Source organism: Terrapene carolina, unplaced genomic scaffold, assembly GCF_002925995.2.
Source record: "Terrapene carolina triunguis isolate 2854851 unplaced genomic scaffold, T_m_triunguis-2.0 Scaffold182, whole genome shotgun sequence".
In the NCBI taxonomy this organism is placed as follows: domain Eukaryota; kingdom Metazoa; phylum Chordata; order Testudines; family Emydidae; genus Terrapene; species Terrapene triunguis.
Window position 1 is genome coordinate 1,031,234 of NW_020664533.1, and position 19,167 is coordinate 1,050,400.

General features: G+C 42.3%; 1 protein-coding gene across 1 annotated transcript in view; it reads left to right on the forward strand.

Annotated features, from left to right (window-relative positions):
- Positions 1-2,946: 2,946 nt before the first annotated feature.
- Positions 2,947-19,167, forward strand: part of LOC113407038 (cyclin-dependent kinase 13-like) — a 64,537-nt gene continuing 48,316 nt past the window's right edge. Inside the window, exons 1-2 of the mRNA XM_026654120.2 lie at positions 2,947-4,277; positions 17,209-17,823. Of these exons, the coding sequence (XP_026509905.1) occupies positions 3,079-4,277; positions 17,209-17,823 (1,814 nt within the window). The 5' untranslated portion in view covers positions 2,947-3,078. The remainder of the gene's footprint in view (positions 4,278-17,208; positions 17,824-19,167) is intronic.

The following is a 19,167-nucleotide window of genomic DNA, read 5'->3' on the forward strand; positions in this document are numbered from 1 at the left end:
ATAAGCTTTCGTGGGCTACAACCCACTTCTTCGGATGCAAGAAGTAGCCCACGTGGGTTGTAGCCCACGAAAGCTTATGCTCTAATAAATTTGTTAGTCTCTAAGGTGCCACAAGTACTCCTGTTCTTTTTGCGGATACAGACTAACACAGCTGCTACTCTGAAACCTGTCAAATACCACAGAATATGCTCTGAGGAAAAAATCCAGGAGACATACCTTAACACACTTAAAACCGCCTTCACTACACCAGGATACTCCATCAGAGCAGCACATTGATTCACAGAACGGGTTCCCCAAATACTCTGCTTCAATACAGGGGAAAAACTACCCCCGCACCCTTAGTTGTCACTGTCCACCCCACACTGGAACCCATATGGGCTATCATCAAACAAGTACAACCCATACTCAATAGGGACAACTTCCTGAAAAAACACCAACAACGTTTCTGCAATCCCCACTTCTGGCCTCCAAACAACCCCCCAGCCTTGCCAAGCTCATCATCAGAAGCAAGCTCCCTTCAGACCAAGTCTCACCAAGTCAAAGCGGCATCAAACCTTGCCAGAACAACAGATGCAAAACCTGAAGCCATATCTCCACTGCTACAGTGAGGAACATACCCCACAACACACCTTTCACCACATGTGGTACCTCATCCAGTGCACTACATACCCCAATAACAACTATGTGGGTGAAACAAGACAATCACCATGCTCTTGAATGAACACTCAAGCTACATCTACATTACAGCTTATGTTGGCATAACTTGTCATTCAGAAGGGTGAATAAATCACCCCGAGAGACATAAGACACACCGAAACAAGCAACGGTGTGGACAGCACTACGTCAGTGTGAGAGTTTCTCCTGCCGATATAGCTTCTGTTGCTCATGGGGGCTGAAGCAGTTAACCTGACAGAAGAGTTCTCTCCCATCCGTTTAGAGTGGCTATATTAAAGAGCTTACAACAGCACAGCTGGACTGATGCAGCTGCACCACTGTAAAAGTCTCTAGTGGATTATGCTCAATACACTGTAACCCATTAAACCTCCTTTGTCCTATGACTGCATAGGTATTAACTGCCCACTTCACCTTGAATGGTCTATTCCACGTGTGCTACCTCCTTATTAAGCTTAACAATCTGTCCCACCTTGTATTTAGCAGTGACAGTCAAATGAGAGTATCTTTCTTAGAACTGAAAAAGAGCTTGGTGTATGCTCAAAACCTTGTCTCTCTCACCATCAGAAGTTGGTCCAACAAAATATATTTATTACCTCACCCACCTTGTCTCTCTAATATCTTGGGACAAACACAGCTACAAAAACACTGCGTACATAAAACTGCTAGGACACTAAAGGCTGCCAGCTACTAAGAGCTGAAGGGAAATGCTTGACCTATATCTTCCCCCCCAACATATTTTTTAAACTTTGTTACTTGCATGTATATACCACCACAGCCTTGATTTCCAACGAAACACTAGCACCATCAGTATCTATTTTAGAAGTCAAGATTACCATGCCCAAGTATTCCAAAATCATGAGGCAGTCCCCAGATTTAAGATTGGTTTAAAATCATAAGAGTTTTAAAAATAATGCCTAATTCTACTTGTTTTCTGGTTTTTGTGCCTTTAGGACTTAAGTTTTCATTTTCCCCCCTCCCTCTGCAACACAAAAGTTAAACAATTCTACTCTAAAGAACGCTAAGATACCACAGGACCTAAACAATTGGCAAATAAAACAATCCCCAAATACTTGCAACAATCATGATAATCACCAGAGCTGGAAAAACCTAAGGAGCTTGTGTTTATATTTAAAATTTAAGTGCATTTTTAATAGAGATAATTTAATGCCTCTGTTAGGTGGGGTCACCTCCCTGATTATGGTAATGAGAAATCATGTCCCCTGGCCCCAGTCCCACTGAGCGAAAAAACAACTCAGCTGGTGCAGGACTTCTCCCCCGCAATTTACCACAGTGAGTAGGGAGCTGTGTAGGAGGAGGCCCGTGTGTAACTGCAGCCAGCGGGCCTGGGGCAGGGATTACAGCGCTGGCTCCTCTCGGGCTGTTGGCCTCGCAGCCTGAGTGCGCACGAGGCTCTGGGCTCGAGGACGTGACCCGCGGCGCGTTACCCCGAACCACCCACTGCTGCCGTTCAACACGTGGGGTGGACAACACGGCGCCCTCGCCGCCGCCTGCAGCAAGAACCACGGGGCGGGGGAATCGCTTTCCCTCCAGGACGAATCCTCCTAGTGACCAGCAGCGATACCACCCCTCCCAACAGGAAACTCTTGGATGACCTTTCACCTCTCAAAGCGGAAGCTGCTGCCCTCGGCCCCGCGCTGTAGGCGGAGAAGCGGATTGGGCTCTAGACTCGGCCGGAACTCACGCATGAAACCTTCCGGTCGTGACGTTTAGGGGAGTCTCTCGCGTGGTGTCGATACTCTCCCGGCCGGCAGCGGGGAGAAAGCTCGCGCTAGTGAGCACCCCCCCACCCCGCGCCTGCTGTACGCGCGTGCGCAGTGCGCGCCTTGTCCCCTGTGTGTGTGTGTCAGTCGCACAGCGCGGAGGCCTCTCGATCGCTGCCCGGCTGCGAGCGACGGAGGCGCCGGGATCGAGCCGCCGGGAGTGCGCGTAGCTGGGACACCTACGGCGCGACATTGACCCTGGGACTCAAAGAGGAGCCGAGGGGGCAGCGCGGCCCGCAGGCGCCGCCGGAGGGGCCGAGAGAGGCGAGCAGCAGCCGCCGCCGGAGGAGGAGGCGGCGCGGGCCGGGATGGAGTGAGGAGGCCGCCGTGAGACTCTTCCGTGTTGCGGGGACAGCGGGTGGCCGGGCCTAAGAGCCTCCGGGCTCGTTGGAGACTGAGACCCCCCAGCCCCACCCCCCGCTGTTACCGGGCGGCCCGAGCGCGGGGGTCGCGCGGCCCGATGTGAGGCGCGGCCGGGCGGGCGGCGCGGTCTGTGAGGCGGGCTGCGGGGCCGGGGTCTGTCTGTGCGCGGCGCGGTGTCTCCATGGCGCCGGCAGCGCCCTGAAGGCGGCGGCGGCGGATTCGCAGGCCGCGTCCTAGTCCTCGGCCTTGAGTGATCTCGATGCCGAGCACCTCGGACGCGGCGCCAGCTGGAGGGAGCGGGGGAAGCCGGGGCTGGGGCGGCTCGGCAGCGGTGGAGGCGCCGGCGGACAAGAAGCGGCTACATCACCGGAGACGGAAGCGCTTCGCGGCCCAGCCGCAGCCTCCCGCTCCGCCGCCGCCGGCTCCTCACCCGCTGCTGTTTCCACTCCTGCAGCCGCCGCTCCTGCAGCCGCCGCTGCCGCCGCAGTCTCTGCTGTTCCTGGCGGCCACCAGCGCCTCCTCCTGCTGCGGGGACGGGGGGGAGCGGAAGCGGCCCCGGGGCAAGCGGCGCTCGGGGTCCCGGCACAAGCGGCGTCGGGGCCGCGGGGGAGGCGCAGGGGGCGGCGGCGGCGGCGCCCAGGAGCCGGAGAAGCGGCGCGGTAGTGGGGGGCTGAGCACTCTGGTGGAGGAGTACGACGACGTGAGCTCCCAGTCCGAGGGGCTGGTGGGAAGCGGAGCGGCCGGACCAGGCGGGGCGGGGAGCGGCGGGGGAAGCCCGGCCTCCTCCTCCGGTGGGGGGAGCCAGCGGCCCCGGGGGGAGTCGGAGCGGAGCAGCCGGCCGCGCCGGGAACATCGCGGCAGCAGCGGTCGCTCCAGAGAGCGGCACCGGGAGCACCGCAGGCGGGGGGAGGAGAAGCAGCAGGAGGGGACGGCGGTGGCCAGGGGGGGAGCCGAGGCCTCCTCTTCCTCCTCCAAGTCCCGCAGCCGCCACAATCAGACCGGGGGCCAGGACCGGGAGGGCCCCAAGAGCAGCAGTGGCGGCGGCAGCGACGCCCGCAGGAAGGGCCCGGCCGCCTCCCCCGGCAGTGGCAGGAAGGAGCGGGAGGGCAAAGCGCACAAGAGCCGGACTAAAGCGGCCAAAGAGCCGCCCTCGGCCTACAAGGACCCGCCGAAGGCTTATCGGGAGGATAAGGCCGAGCCTAGGGCCTACAGGCGGCAGCGATCGTCCCCCAGCCCCGGCCGGGACGACAGCCCCCCGTCGCACAGGGCCTCCCAGAGCCAGAGGAGCCGCAAATCGCCCAGCCCCATCGGCGGGCGCTCCCCCCTCAGCCCATACAGCCGCCGCCGATCCCCTAGCTACAGCCGGCACAGCTCGTACGAACGCGGCGGGGATGTGTCGCCCAGTCCCTACAGCAGCAACTGGCGCCGCTCTCGGAGCCCCTACAGCCCCACTGTCAGGTGAGTTGGTGTTGGAGGTATAATACTGTGTGTATGTCTACGGAGAAGAGTGTTGGGGGCGGGAGGGGGTTATATCCACGGGGAGGCTCTGTCCCGAATAACTTGGGTGGGGAAACGGGGAGATTTATATCTAATTTAGGGGGAAAACGGGGTTTTCTGTTCTCCCATCCCATTGGGGAGAAGAAGGGGGAGAGACTGTGATATACTAAAATCATGCTCCTGCCTTGTCCCTGGAGCAGGGAGGAGACCCTAATGCAACAAAGCAGACCTGTCACATCATCTCCTTTTTCTCTTGTAGAGAAGAGAGATTGTAAAGGTAAAATCTCCCCTGTGTGGGGGAGTGGTTATAAACTTCCCATTATAATATTATCTCAAGTGGGAAATGCCTTCAGTGGGGGATGGTGAAGACCTCTGGGGCACTATATCTGTTAAATGTTATAATCAGCAGATTTTCCTCATAAGCATCCTGTTCCTATCTAACCCCCGAGATAGATAAATGTTAAATTCTTTTATAGCTTAGTTAATCTTTTAGCACTGAGTTAGTTAAAAATTAAATTGAATAAAATATGGGGCATTTAGTGTTTGTACTTGTGTAAATTATTAGTGCAAACTGTTTGTTTTTGTAGAAAAAGAGGCAATATTTAAATGCTGCAAAGGAATTATGCATGTTTCACTAAGTACTTAATTTTTTAAAAATTATGTTTAGGTCCTTATCCTGCAAAGATTTACCACTGTGTTTAAACTTCATGCACTGCAAGTAGTTCCATTGATATCAGTGGGCACTTGTAGTGCAAAAAGTTGTGTGTGTGTGTTTTGACAGGGTCAGGGTCTTTCTCTGCTTAATGTATATGCTAACCTGATGGCTAAGTTCTGTTTTTTGTGTATGCAGAAAAAAATGGCTTCAATAATGGCTGAGTATTGTCAGGTAGAGTTATCTACCTTTTGTATTTGTATTGCAAAGATATTTACTATTAACTGGATTTTTGAGAGGGCTGTGTGTTTGGCCTGTGCGTATTTCCAAAAGAAGAACTATATTTGTAATAAAAGAATCTTGTGATGGTCTAGGGCCAATACTTGATTTATCTTAAAGTTGTTACAAACTGATGTGTAAAGTTATTCAGGTTCTAAAAATATTCGTATTTTTAAGTTTTACCACTCCATTGACAAGAATTCCGTAGGCTCTATGAAAAACAATTTCATGCTCCCTCTGATGGTTCTGTATCAGTTAACACTTTGGCCAGCGCTCATTGAAAATGGTGCATGTTCTCTGAGCCATCCTGGCATTCTACCTGAGGCTTTCACTTTCTGGATGGGCACTGAACATTGAAGTGGCTGAGTAACTCAGTTTGTATCCCATATTATGTTGGGGGAATAAAACAAAGATGGTTTTTAAAAATAAGATGTATTCGAAGTTGCAGTTGTGAAACATCTTAGTAAACTTCAGAATGTTTCAAAACAGGAAAAAGTATTCATAATCTGAACAAGGACAATCATTAGGATGAAAAGTGTTTGTCATTTAAGAGTGTTATAATTGGTTAAAGAAACTTTTTTTTAAATTATCATGATTTAAGAAAACAGTTGGATTTAGGAAATATTGATTGAATTCAGAATTGCTGAATTATGAGCTGATGTGTGCACTGAGTGGAATTCTTTGACGGTATTCCAGTCATGAAGTGCAATAATATGCCATGGGGTTTCAACTAAGGAATTGCCATATCTGATACAATTAGTAGTTCATCTAGTCCAGTTTATTTTTCTTTACACAGCTGCCAGTAAGAAATGCTTTATAGGAAGGTGCATGAAACCGTGTAGTGGACAATTACAAAACAAAGTAGGCTTTTGGTTTGAAGCATGAGAGTTTCTATCCCTTAAATTAAAAAATGATCTAATTTGTCATACAAATGTCTGAATTGCAAATCTGATGGCTTGTTTTCCAGAATTTATCTTTGACTTTTTCTCCAGTTCATCTGTGATTTCTGTCCAGTCTCTTAGTATATACGGAGATACTTCTATATTTACTAATTTCTCTAGCAGATGTCTTCTTTCTGACTTGCTGGAGGAGTTGGGGCAGCCAGTGGGAGACTGCATTTATAGAGACCTTGAGGGAGGAAAGGATGGCCTTCTGATTAGGGCTTTGGACCTAGAAGATCTGGGTTAAATTCCATGCCCTGCAGTTGACCTTGGCTGGGTCACGTATACTCTTTTTGAGTGTTTCCTGTCTGTAAAATGGGGATGATACTTCCTGAAGTGGATGTGAAGATAAATTCATTAATGCTTGCGCAGTGCTCAGATGCTCTGATGATAAAGGGCCATAGTTCTTGGGTATGCATAGTTCTGGGGTATACTTGAGTCATCCTCAGCACCTGTCTGCTTTTCCATCAGCTCCTGTTTTAACTAAGCCTCCCCAAAAGTATTAATTTTCTGTAATGGGAGTTCTTTGCCTTTAACACACAATAGGTCTGTAACTTGAACACTGTCTTCAATTCATCCCTCTCTAAAATGTTGCATATAGGGCATGTTTAAATCTTTCAATTTCTCCCTGCATAGCATCTCTAATATCTGGCTTTTCCTTTTTGTCATCATTACTAAAACTCACATTCAGGCCTGCATTACTCATGTCTTCACACTTGCAACCTCCTCTCTGGCCTTGATAAATCCTATTTTGCCCCATTTATAGGCATTCAAAATGCCGCTCTGAACATCATTTTCTTTGCCTGTTGCTGTCGAAGAATATAGTAGATTTTCCATGCTTCTGTTCTTAAATCTGTCCTTCATATTGAGGACAGCAGGAAGGATTAATGATGGCCAGCTTGGGATGGCCTTTTCTCACACATGGAATAGAGGTTTCAGTTTTGGTCTTATCTATACAAGAAAATTGAACCATTTTAAACTTTGTTTGTTAAGCCTCTGTGTAGACATCCTTATTTTACTTTGAGTGGCTTATTTCAATTTAATAAGCCTGGTTTAAACCAAAATAAGTGTCCATATAAACTTTTGCACCAGTGTAACTAAATCAGTTTAAAATTGCATATTCCTTGTGTAGACAAAGTCTAAAAGTTTTACTGTCTTGGTCAAGGTGATAGGAGGCTTTTTAAGTTGCTTGCTGGAGCAGTTGGGCCAGCCAGTGGCAGATAGGGAGGTTTTAAGAGCTGTCTAATTTAGATGTTTCTAAAGCAGCTATTATTTAGGGCTGGGCTTTTCAAAGGGGACTATGGGAGTTAACCACCCAAATCGCCTTGAAAGATAGAAATTATCCATCCATTCCAGTGCCTTGTTGCTTTTGAGAGTACACCTTGAAGAGGTACATCAGTTACCAGTCCATCCCACCTCACAAATCTCTGGGAGTCTGGGTATAGTCTGTTCAGTGTCTCACTTGCTTTATGAGAAAAGGTATAAAGAGAAGTTTCACTGTTTTTGAAGGTTTTCCTGTTGTGGGCGTATCAGAAAATTCTGGGCAGTTTTCATCTGCCCCAATATAAATATTATGCACTAGTTTATATATATTCATTTTGTGGGGCATTTTTGGAATTATGTAAATAAAATTGAAGGTTATAATATGAATCTTGAATCAGTTAACGTTGTGCATTTCTTAGTCAGTTGCATAAATGAATGATGCTCTGCCAAATAAGTTGGAAGGGTTTGCTGCATAGCTTAGGCCATAGTTGCATGGGCAAGTGTAATGCTTTCATGACGGCAACAGCTTCTTAGGGCATGTACCATCTTGACCTGTATGATATAAAGCAGTGGTTCTCAAATTTCATTGCACCGTGACCCCTCTTCTGACAACAAAAAATATTACATGACCCTAGGAGGGGAACTGAAGCCTGAGCGTAGGCCTGCTGCCCTGAGCGAGGGGCCTATAACCTGAGCTCCGCTGTCCAGGGCTGAAACCAAAGCCTGAGCCCCGCCACCCAGGGCTGAAGCACTTGGGCATTGGCTCTGGGTGGTGGGGCTGAGGGTTCGGCTTTGGGCCCTAGCACGTCTAACGCCAGCTGTGGTGACCCCATTAAAACAGGGTTGTGACCCACTTTGGGATCCTGACCCTCCGTTTGGTATAAAGGCTTCATTCTGGGCTAGTGTCTAGGTGTAATGGTGTTATGACAATTGACTTCTAGTCTGTTTCCTAACGATAATGCCCTAGAACTGCTCAAAATGTGCTTGCAGTAATGCTACATTGCTATCTGACTCTAGCAATTTTGGTATCTAGGGAGTGTGAAAATGAAGATAAGGTGAATAAACTTTTACAGTGCTTTAGGTATTTTGTCTTCAAGGCTTGGAAAAAGGATTACGTACGTTTTCAGCTAGATGACTGAACTTCCCAGCCGGAACCTTTATATAAAATATTGGGGATGGAGAAGAAACTAATGAGGTCCAGGGACACAACAGCTGCAATGACTTCACTAGCTTATAACTTAAATAAGCAGCAGCAGAGTGAAACTGACATGATACTTGTCTGTTCACAGAGTTCTGAATTGCAATTGTGAAATTGACTAGTGCAGGGGTTCTCAAACTGGGGTTAGGACCCCTCAGAGGGTCACAAGGTTATTACATGGGGGATTGCGAAATATATTAAAAAGTGTTTTTAATTTATATGGGGGGTTGCACTCAGAGGCTATGTGAAAGGTCACCAGTACAAAAGTTTGAGAACCACTGGACTAGTGTCTTGTCATTTTCAACCTGTTGCTGCTTGGAGGTGGGCTCTGAGCATCCGCAGACATTGGATCAGTTTACCTATAGTTCACATTTGGAAGTTTATCTTTGCAACCATAAGGGCTAGAAATATAGTTTTTCATTAAAAACCTTAAATTCTACAGGCACTGTTTAAGCTCCGTCACTTGTCAGTGAAAACTTTCAACTCATTGCCAATGAGTAGGTGAATGGATTTTTCAAGACCTGTTGTGTTTGGTCTGAATGAGATCAGTTTTAGTGTTTCTTTGCTGGACTGGGAGACAAATGAACATCAGCTATTAAGATACTACTTGAAATAATTGGTAGTGTTGCCTATGTTTTTCTTTTGTCTATATTAACAGAGTTATTCTGTAGGAACAGATTGCATATTTAAGATAATAGAAGAATGAGGATATAGGGTATTTCTGTAGCAACTAGATTGAACTTTGAACACTCTAGTATAAAAATATAACAAAACCATATTGCAACAAACTTTTCATATCTGTATTAGAGTATTTAAACTTTCTCTAGTAACTAATTCTGATGTGTTTTACAAAGCATGGAATTGTAAAACAAGATTAGGTAGCTTCCCATGACTTCATTCAGGTAATCCAGGTCATTGTAAACTGTGTGATCACACGTTCAACTCACATAACCTAATATGTTTGCTTTAATTTTGTCTATACCCAGTGCAACACCAAAGGTCTTGTGCAACCACCTGTATGTAATTTTCCCAGTATAAACATCCATTTATTTTAATTGTATGAAATATTCAAACATATTAGTACCTCTACCTATGTGTGAAATAAAACAATGTGACTTTTTTTTAGCCTAGATGTTTTTCTATTTGAAGGATGGGGTATTCTAAAAATACTTGTTATTAAAGTTCTCTTTAGAACGAAGCTTTCCTTGAAAAACTTAAAATTTAGAACTTCAATTTTTTAAGATAGGGAATGGAAGAGCTTTTAAAAATTCTGAATACTTGTTCTTTTACCTAATTTATATCTATCTGATGTATATCAAGGACCTCTGTCATTGTGGTGTGAGTTCTGAATTCAGAATGTAAGATTTACATTGGGAGTGGATGGGCCACTACACAAAGTAAAACTATTTCCCCATGCTTATTTCCCCCCCCCCCCCCATCCCAGTTCCTCACATCTCCTTGTCAATGGCTGGAAATGGGCCATTTTCATTACCACTACAAACAGTTCTTTTTCTGTCCCGCTGATAATAGCTCACCTTAACTGATCACTCTCCTTATAGTGTGTATTTTAACACCCATTGTTTCATGTTCTCTGCGTGTGTGTGTATATATATCTATATATATCTTCCTACTGTATTTTCCACTACATGCATCTGATGAAGTGGGCTGTAGTCCACGAAAGCTTATGCTCAAATAAATTTGTTAGTCTCTAAAGTGCCACAAGTACTCCTGTTCTTTTTGCGGATACAGACTAACACGGCTGCTACTCTGAAACATTGTTACTTGTAGTGGACTTAGATTTTTACCTCTCCTTTGTTCAGTGGCTCTCTTTTCTTGTTCTTTTTCCTTATCTTTGGTTATTATGGGATGGATTTTTGAAAAACAGTTAATTTTGCAAAGCATTCTGAAAACAGGCCTGAGGTTGGACTAATCTCTGTTGGTAAATAATTCCCTGAGCACGGGTTCTCTACTGAGGACACATTAGTTATACAATTAAATTAAGGAGAAAATAAAATTACTAAATTTCAAAGTTACCCAACATTCCTGATTTTTTTTAGACTTGCTAATGACTTCAAAATACTGAAGAATAGAATTTGAATATCTGGATAAAATTAAGACATGTGGCACTTGCTCAAATAGCAGTACAAAATAGTTTTATTTATAAAACCATGCGGGCAGGGGACTGGACTCGATGACCTCTCGAGGTCCCTTCCAGTCCTAGAATCTATGAATATATAGCTGTCTGCAATGCAAATGTAGACATTGAACTAAAAACTGGACTAAAGGGAAAACATGATTAATGGTATATCACATGAGAGAAAATTTGTCCTATCATAGCTAAGGAGAATTAATCTTAAATTTGCTTATTAATGCGCAGAGGGAATTTAGGCTAAAATTATAATTAACCAGAGTGTCTTGTCACTGGTGGTTCAAATTACTGAGTGATCATATGGGTATATAGTGTCTTGGGAAACTTATGGTAAAAGTCAATTGATTACATTTAGAGATCTGCCTTTTCAAATATTTTTAAAAGAACAGATAATTACACTGGAAGACCATGGTGCTTATATACCATTTGCTAGGGTTGAGCTGTAGATTCCATTTTAACCTGCTCCCCTTGTTTCGGTTACTGATAACTTTCTCAAACATCTTCTTGTGATGATCTCTGAGGTGTTGCATCTTGGCCTAAAGATGAATATTTTATTAAGGAATTGGGAAAAATCAGTTCAGCTGTTCTTGAACTCTGCAAATATTGGGGAAAAAATCCTGATAAGTTCTAATTAAAATGTTTGCTCTTGCGTAATTCAAATGGCTGAAAGTCAACACTTCAAACTTGGCTTTCTCTTGAATGTCTAATTAAAAGGAAAAACCATAAAGGTTTAAACAAAATCTTGTAAATGTTTTAAAAGGTTATGAACAGCGAAAGCTAGCATTTTTTGCTTGAGTTTAAATTTTTGTTTTTCTGACGTGCTACTGGTCTGTGTTAACAATGGTGATGTGCCTCTAAAGTACTTAATCCTCTTTTTAATAAAAGGGGGTGGGGATGGGAAAGAGTGATGTAACAAAGAACTCAAGCACTCCAATCAAGAAATTCACAAACTTAAGATTCCAGCTATAAAATTCTCACTCGGTACATACACAAGGTTATTTCTACGTAATATATTGCTGTTTTTTTCATTCTGTACCTTTTAAAATATTCAGACGATACAATGTAGCAATTAATGTTCCATTATAAACTAACTACTGGAGTTTTCTGACTTCAATGTGCTTCATTATTCAAATGTTAAATTAACTTTTTGCATTAATTCTTAAATACACTAGGTTTTGATGCAACTTGTATAATTAACATTGAAGGTATGACAGAATCTTTGAACAGTTTTGTGATAGTTTTGAGGCATGCATCTGACAAAATCCAGTATCCAAAGTAGTAGCTTGTTGTGAAAGCTCTCCAGTAATTAAGCAGAGATAAAGGGACAACCAGTCTGCTTTGAAAAATTTAAGAAGTTAAGCAAAAGTTGTGTTAAATCATGCTTAAAAATACAGTGCTTTAACCTTTTTGCTAATCTGTGAAAGCATTACCCAAAACCATGCTGGATTTGGTTGTTTTGGAGAAAGCCCTCTACTATTATTCCTTTCTCTATTTTTTAATATCTCTTGTCGTTTATGCTATGTTTTGTGTCTTTCCCTTTTTCTGCTTTCCATTTGTGTCTAGCAGCAGTACTATACATTTAACCTATTTCAGAGAGAAACCAATATAACCTAGTTTCACTCCAAGTATGTTCTTCTGAAGCTGGCTCCAGAAAAACATGTTGTCAGGTGTCAAGAACTCCTAAATTCTAATTCTATCTCGTTTGTCTGTTTCTCTCCATCTATAAAATAGGATTTGTAGTCCTTGTCTACTTCAGAAGTGTTGTATGAATTTTTGTAATGTTTTAAAAAGTATAGTGCTATATAAATGCTAAAAATTAGGTGTGAAGTGCTGCTGTGCTATAGCAATGCAGTGTTCCCTTTGTGGGTGCATCTGTTCCACAGATGCACCTAACAGTAAATAAGTAAATATGACAGGTGCCTGTGGGTTGACAAACACCAAACAATGTCAGCTGCTGGGCATAAACATGGAAAAATTGAAACAGACTGATATAAAGCCAGGATTTTTTTAAATTGTTTTCCATCCACAGTTCCCTCTAAAAATCTAGCATTATGGCAACTTCCTTCAGTTGAGGAGAACTGGATGTGGTACTTAAGTCTTGTACTGCCTCTAGTCTCCCCAGACTGGGCCAAAGATCCTTTTTATATTCTTCAATAGTTAATGCAACAGATATTTAAAAAAATATAGTTCCTTAGGTAAAATAAAAAATAAATGTAGAAATTTATGACTAAGCACAAAGCATCTGGTGGCAAATACATGTAAGATGGGGCAATATATATGTCAGTAGTCTTTGAAGAACTGAGCAGACTTCTGATATAAGCACTGATAAGAAGTCAGGTGCCTGTCATGATGTCCACTAACTTTTACAGTACACAAATCTGATATTTGCCATAAAGATTCTTTTAAAACAAGCATGTTATCTGGACAAAGTCCGGACATCATGTGTGAGACCATTTTTATAACTTTGTGACTTGATCTTTTTTTAAACTAAGGTGTAGCCTCTGAATAATGTTAAAACCAGTTGGTATATGCTTGAGACCAAATTCTTCCCTCAGTTGGGAAAATGGAGTTCTGTACACTCATCTGAGGACAGACTTTTTTTCCTGAAAGGTAACCTGTAAAGGGAAAAGAAATGTGCTTGTGCCCTCTTTCTTTCCTTTGGCATATCAGGAAGGCCTGAAGTTTTTTTTCCTTTTCTGCTTGTCTATTTTTTTTTTTTTTATATATTAAGCATTTGGGTCCAGTCTAGTCTGTTAGTCTGTTATTACTAGTAAACTAAGGAAATGATGAAATACCGGCCAAAAGAGTAGAAGTTAAGTGTTTGAAAGAGGAAGAGTATTTTAGTCAGACTGTTTAAAAACTGTTTTTTTGATTAGCACCTATGAAACTTGAATGACTAACACTTGGGGTAAAAGAAGGTTTCCTCAAAGATTCAGCATCCTGGCCCATTCAGTTAAGTGCTATAGTTCACAAACATCTCTGTGAGACCTCCATACGGTCTGTCAAGACTAAAGCCTTGTCTAAACACAAATGTTATACCACTTAAACTACTAATATTTAATGCTGTACATCCTTCCCCCTCCCCTTCTGTGTTGATGCAGTTACATTGGTATAAAGATGCTCATAACAGTAAAGCTCTTTTCTATATGGGATGGGAAATAAGCTATAGCAACATAAGGCACCTTTGTACTGGTATAACTGTGTCCACACAATGAGTTGTACCAGTGTAATTATTTAAGAAAAAAAAATCTCACACTCCTAATTGAAATTCTTGTAACACTTTGAAAGCTTCATGTCAACTAGGCCTGGGAAAGTATTTTGGAACTTTTGGCGAATCATAGAATATCAGGGTTGGAAGGGACCTCAGGAGGTCATCTAGTCCAACCCCCTGCTCAAAGCAGGACTAATCCCCAAACAGATTTTTGCCCCAGATCCCTAAATGGCCCTCTCAAGGATTGAACTCACAACCCTGGGTTTAGCAGGCCAATGCTCAAACCACTGAGCTATCCCTCCCCCAATGTAGTTAATACATTTAACTAATATGTTTTAGAATCCTAATGTAGATAGGACCAAGTTTTATTTTAATACTTTAGCTGGGCGAGGTTGAAGGGTTTAGCTCCACCAGTTAGTTTTAAAATACTATTTGTGTTGTCTATGCTAGAGTTTTAAAACTCATGTTAGCCAACGTTTTCAAAATACATCTTTCATTCTAGTGTAGGCAAGTTTCTAGAAGTCCTCCAGAAAAACTGGAGAATGCAAGACTTGACATTTCTTACATTTCCAAGGTCAAAAACAAACCGGAAAAAAAATGTGTGTGGGGAGGGGTGATGGAACAAAAACTTACAGGCATACATAATGCGGGGGGGGGGGGGGGGGACGCGAAGAGAACCACCAGTTCAGTATAACAAAATATTTTGCTGGCCATTTTGGTTCTGTCTTGCCTTTTATTAAAAGTAGAAAACATTCTCCCCATTTTACGGATGAGGGATCTAAGGCACAGAAATGTAAGTGACATTCCCAAGGTCAGCAACTAAATTATAGAGTAAGGAAAAGAACCCAAGTCTCCAGACTCAAAGCAATGTGTTTAGTTCACTAACGCACTGCTTCCATTAAAAGTTAATTCAAAGTATTTTCCTTAATTTTTTATGTGCCAGAGCTGCAACATACTTATCTGAAAAAGTGCATTTTACATAATTATTTCAGTGTCAATTGGAAATGCTGTAGAGTACAGTGATTCCCCCCCGCCCCCCCTCCAGTTTTCTTCTTTTCTGACCTCTTCCAATTCTGCCAGAGGGTTCTGTAAAACCTTCTTTCTGGCATAGAAGTGAATTATGTTAAACTTCTCGGGAACTAGGTATATATCTTGGAGAAAAGATTTTGGTTGATTTTCTGTGTTTTGAACTGTTAAATTGTTCTGACATATCTAATGAAATATAGCTCCATATAGCCACTAGTTTCAGTTTTAGTTTATAGCATATTGCAGCCGTCCTACTTAATCTAAATGTGCTATCAACGTGTTTAACTCAGTGAAATCTTGATATTTCAATAGCAAGAGTTGAAAACCCCTACTTTTCTCATACAAGATTCATGTTTCTCTTTTGGAAATTAACCAATATATATGTAATAGTATCTTCTCTATTTTAATACTGTATAACACAAGATCAACTTATCTGAAGCACATATATGTATATGAATAAAATATATTATGCACAGTCAGAATTGAATTAGCTGGTACTATTCAAACACATGAAACATTCCAGGAACATTCATGATATTTGTTTCCTTGTTTTAGCTGCCAGTTCTTAGATGTTGTCTGGTTATATTTGTTATGAGCTGAAGTGTACAGCACACTGAGAACTCGGATCCTCACTATTCTAGCTTATTTTTTTAACCTAGATAAATGGACTCACTGAAATAACTTTTCCCCCAGGAATGATCTAGTCAAGAAAAGTAGAATTACAGTGTAGTTCCACTAAACTTAATTTAGAACAATTGTGGATATGGTGAATATACTTGGTGACAGATATGCATAGTAAAATAAAGTGGATGAAGAAACACTTTCATAAATTTTCATGGAATAGTAATAAGTTAGGGCACTTCATTTATATTTTACTCAGAGCAGCCAATTTTTAACACCTGTGGTCTAAATTGGCAGTTTGTCTCTAGTAGTTTGCAACAAAAAACTAAATCAAAGCTACTAGGCAAGTCGAAATATGGAATCTATTGAATTAGTAAAGTAAAAATGCATGTGAACTGGTATCTTTCACAATGGCTTCAAACAATTGCTGAGCTTTCTCCATAACTACCAACATTTTCTCTTTTGGATATTTTTCCCTCCTGGGAACTTGTAAATGTGTGTCCTGTTCTGTTCTCTGCACATGTGCAGAAATCCAGATGATTGACATTCTTTTCTTCTCTCCCTTGTTGCTCTTCCTTTTCTGCAATGTAAATAAATAACATACGGTAGTATGACAGCTTGTCGGTTACACATGCTTGTGATGAGGTGTAGGGGATATGCAGGGAGAATTATCTGTCTAAAAAAAGTATGGACTGTCTTACAAAAATGCATTAATACAGCATTATGCTTGTATCATGATGTCCTCAGAAATGAAAGTTAAGATTGAATGTGTCTTTCAGTTTGCCTCTTTGTGCGCAGCTCACCACAATAGTTTCTAACTATGTATTCAGTAGTATTTCTCAAATACAAGATAATGATAAAAAGTTACTGCAACAATAGTTAACCAGATATTTTTATAAGGCAGCAAATTCACAAATTAAGGTTCTTACAGCAATATTACTTCAGCTTCATAAATAGTGTTTTCTCTTCCTCTTTTTCTTCTTTAAGTGTATAACTTAATATTTCAATTTGCTAAATATGTACTAGAAACATTAACAAGAGGTCCAAAATTGCAGAATTAACATTGCTGTAGTTCCATGACTTTTTTCCTGTCAACAAAGCAATTTTTTATCCTCATATTTATGTAGTTTTTAAAATCGTTGTTGCTTAGTATCAAGCTATTTCTATCAACAAGCAAAGAACAGTTCTGAAACTGAGGAAGGAAATGAACAGCTGATCAGAAGGCATGCAATGTGTTTTCTGTGTGTTTATATTTTTGTGATTTCCTAATGACTTTTTACAAAGGAGCTCTGCTAAAAAAGATTCATAATATATCCTGAGGTCCTGTGTGGTTATGTCTGTGCTATGGATATTGTATTCAGAGATAGAGTTCTCATTGTTTCTGAAAGTTTTTCCATATGCGTTTATTTAGATTCATGTTCACCCTTTAAACATAGTAATGGCAGTGACAGTGTTTGCAAAAGCTGCTCAATAATAAGGAAGGCAGGTTAAATAAACAGACATTCTTTATTTTTAAGCCTAAATTGACCAAATCTTTACTGTTTTGAAGCAGGAGATCAGCAAAATCCCGAAGCAGAAGCCCTTACTCATCAAGACGCTCAAGGTCTCGCAGCAGGCACAGATTATCTAGGTCCAGAAGTCGTCACTCGAGTATTTCTCCTAGCACACTGACTCTAAAAAGTAGCCTGGCTGCTGAGTTGAATAAGAACAAAAAAGCTAGAGCTGCAGAAGCAGCCAAAGCCAATGCAAAAATTTCAAACACCTCTACGCCTACTAAGGGAAACACTGACACTGGTGTGAGTGTACCTCAAACAAACAATGTGAAGGATCTGAAGAAAATAAAAACTGAGCATACACCTTCTCCTACAAGTGGTGCAACTTTGAAAAATGACAAGACAAAAGCGAAGGTCTCTCTTCAGGAGACAAAGGTGGAAAATAATTTGATTGTAGACAAAGTGGCTAAACAGAAAACAGCAGCAGCAGCAGCAGTAAAAGAGAATAAATCAGTTGTTGTAAAGCAGCAACCAGTCACTGTAAAAGAGAAAAACAAACCACATACACCAAATGTAGGAGCCAAGGAGAAAGATAGAAATGTTGCGCTACTAACCTCCACGCTGCCACCCTTGCCTTTCCCTCCCATGCTGCCTGAAGATACAGATACTGACAGGTGAGTATATACATTCACGTATATTTTTAAAGAAATAAAAACTTGCACAATTGCATAGGACTGATCAAAAGCTCCACTTTAGGCGGTTTGTTTCTGTTCTTCAGTTAACTTCGATTTAAGATGGTGGTTATTAGGAACTTAAAGGCGCAGAGACATTATTTATACTTATAAGTAATCTACTTGTATATTCCAGGAGTTAAGATGGGGGAAGGGTTTGTTCTAAGATAACTTTGTCAGTAAAAATTCTACTGGAGAAGGACAAGCTGAAAATTGGAGGTGGATTGAAAAGTTGTTTTTTTTAATAATTTGCGCACACAAAAAATATTTAAGATCTCAAATCAGCTCATATAACTTCAGCTACATACAACTAGACTTATGAAAAAATGCATTTGGTAACAATATTTGAGAAGTACAAGTAGTTCCTCCGTAATTTACTTGCCAAGGCTTTGAGTTCAGGGTTCATTTTCCCTCTCTGATAGTAACAGCACTGACCCCCTACAGCATTGTAATGAATGCAACTCCCTATTTCTTGAAGGGGTTAGCAACATTGTAAGCACTGCAATGGTAATGAGCACTGGTTTTAGCAAGTAAAGCAGCTAGCAGTTTGTCTTTGAAGTGAATATGAACTACAAAAATATTATGTCCATAGTGAAGTATTTCTAGGTCCTAAACAGTTATGGAACCTAGACCATATTCAACTTTTTTTTTTAGCTCTGAGATAGAAACCTTATCAGTATTAGAAAATTGTTAAATCGGAGCTTGTTGCTCTTTTCCTCTGATTTTTGAGCAATATTAAGTCTAGAGTGTGTATTATCAATACCACACTTTCATAGGCTATGGATTTTCAGTCTGCCCTTAGCTTGTAAATTAAAATTTTAAAAGATTAGTGCCAAAAAAAAGTCAACATGTGAAGACATCCATTTTAATATTCCTAGCATTGAAGCTGCAGTGATAACATGATTTAAAGATTCCATGCAGCTGTGTAAAGACACTGCTTTGACTTAAACCAATAGAGCAGGGGAGGGCAAACTATGGCCCGCGGGCCGGATCCGCCCCGTCAGGGTTTTCAATCCGGGGGATTGCCAGCCCCATGGCGCAGTGGGGCTAAGGCAGGCTCCCTGCCTGCCCTGGCCCCACGCTGCTCCCGGAAGTGGTCGGCACCACATCCCTGCGGCCCCGGGAGGATGGGGGAGCAGAGGGCTCCGTGTGCTGCCCTCACCTGCAGGCACCGCCCCCCGCAGCTCCCATTGGCCGGGAACGGGGAACCGTGGCCAATGGGAGCTTCGGGGGTGGTACCCACAGGTGAGGGCAGCACGTAGCGGAGCCACCTGCCCCATCTCACCT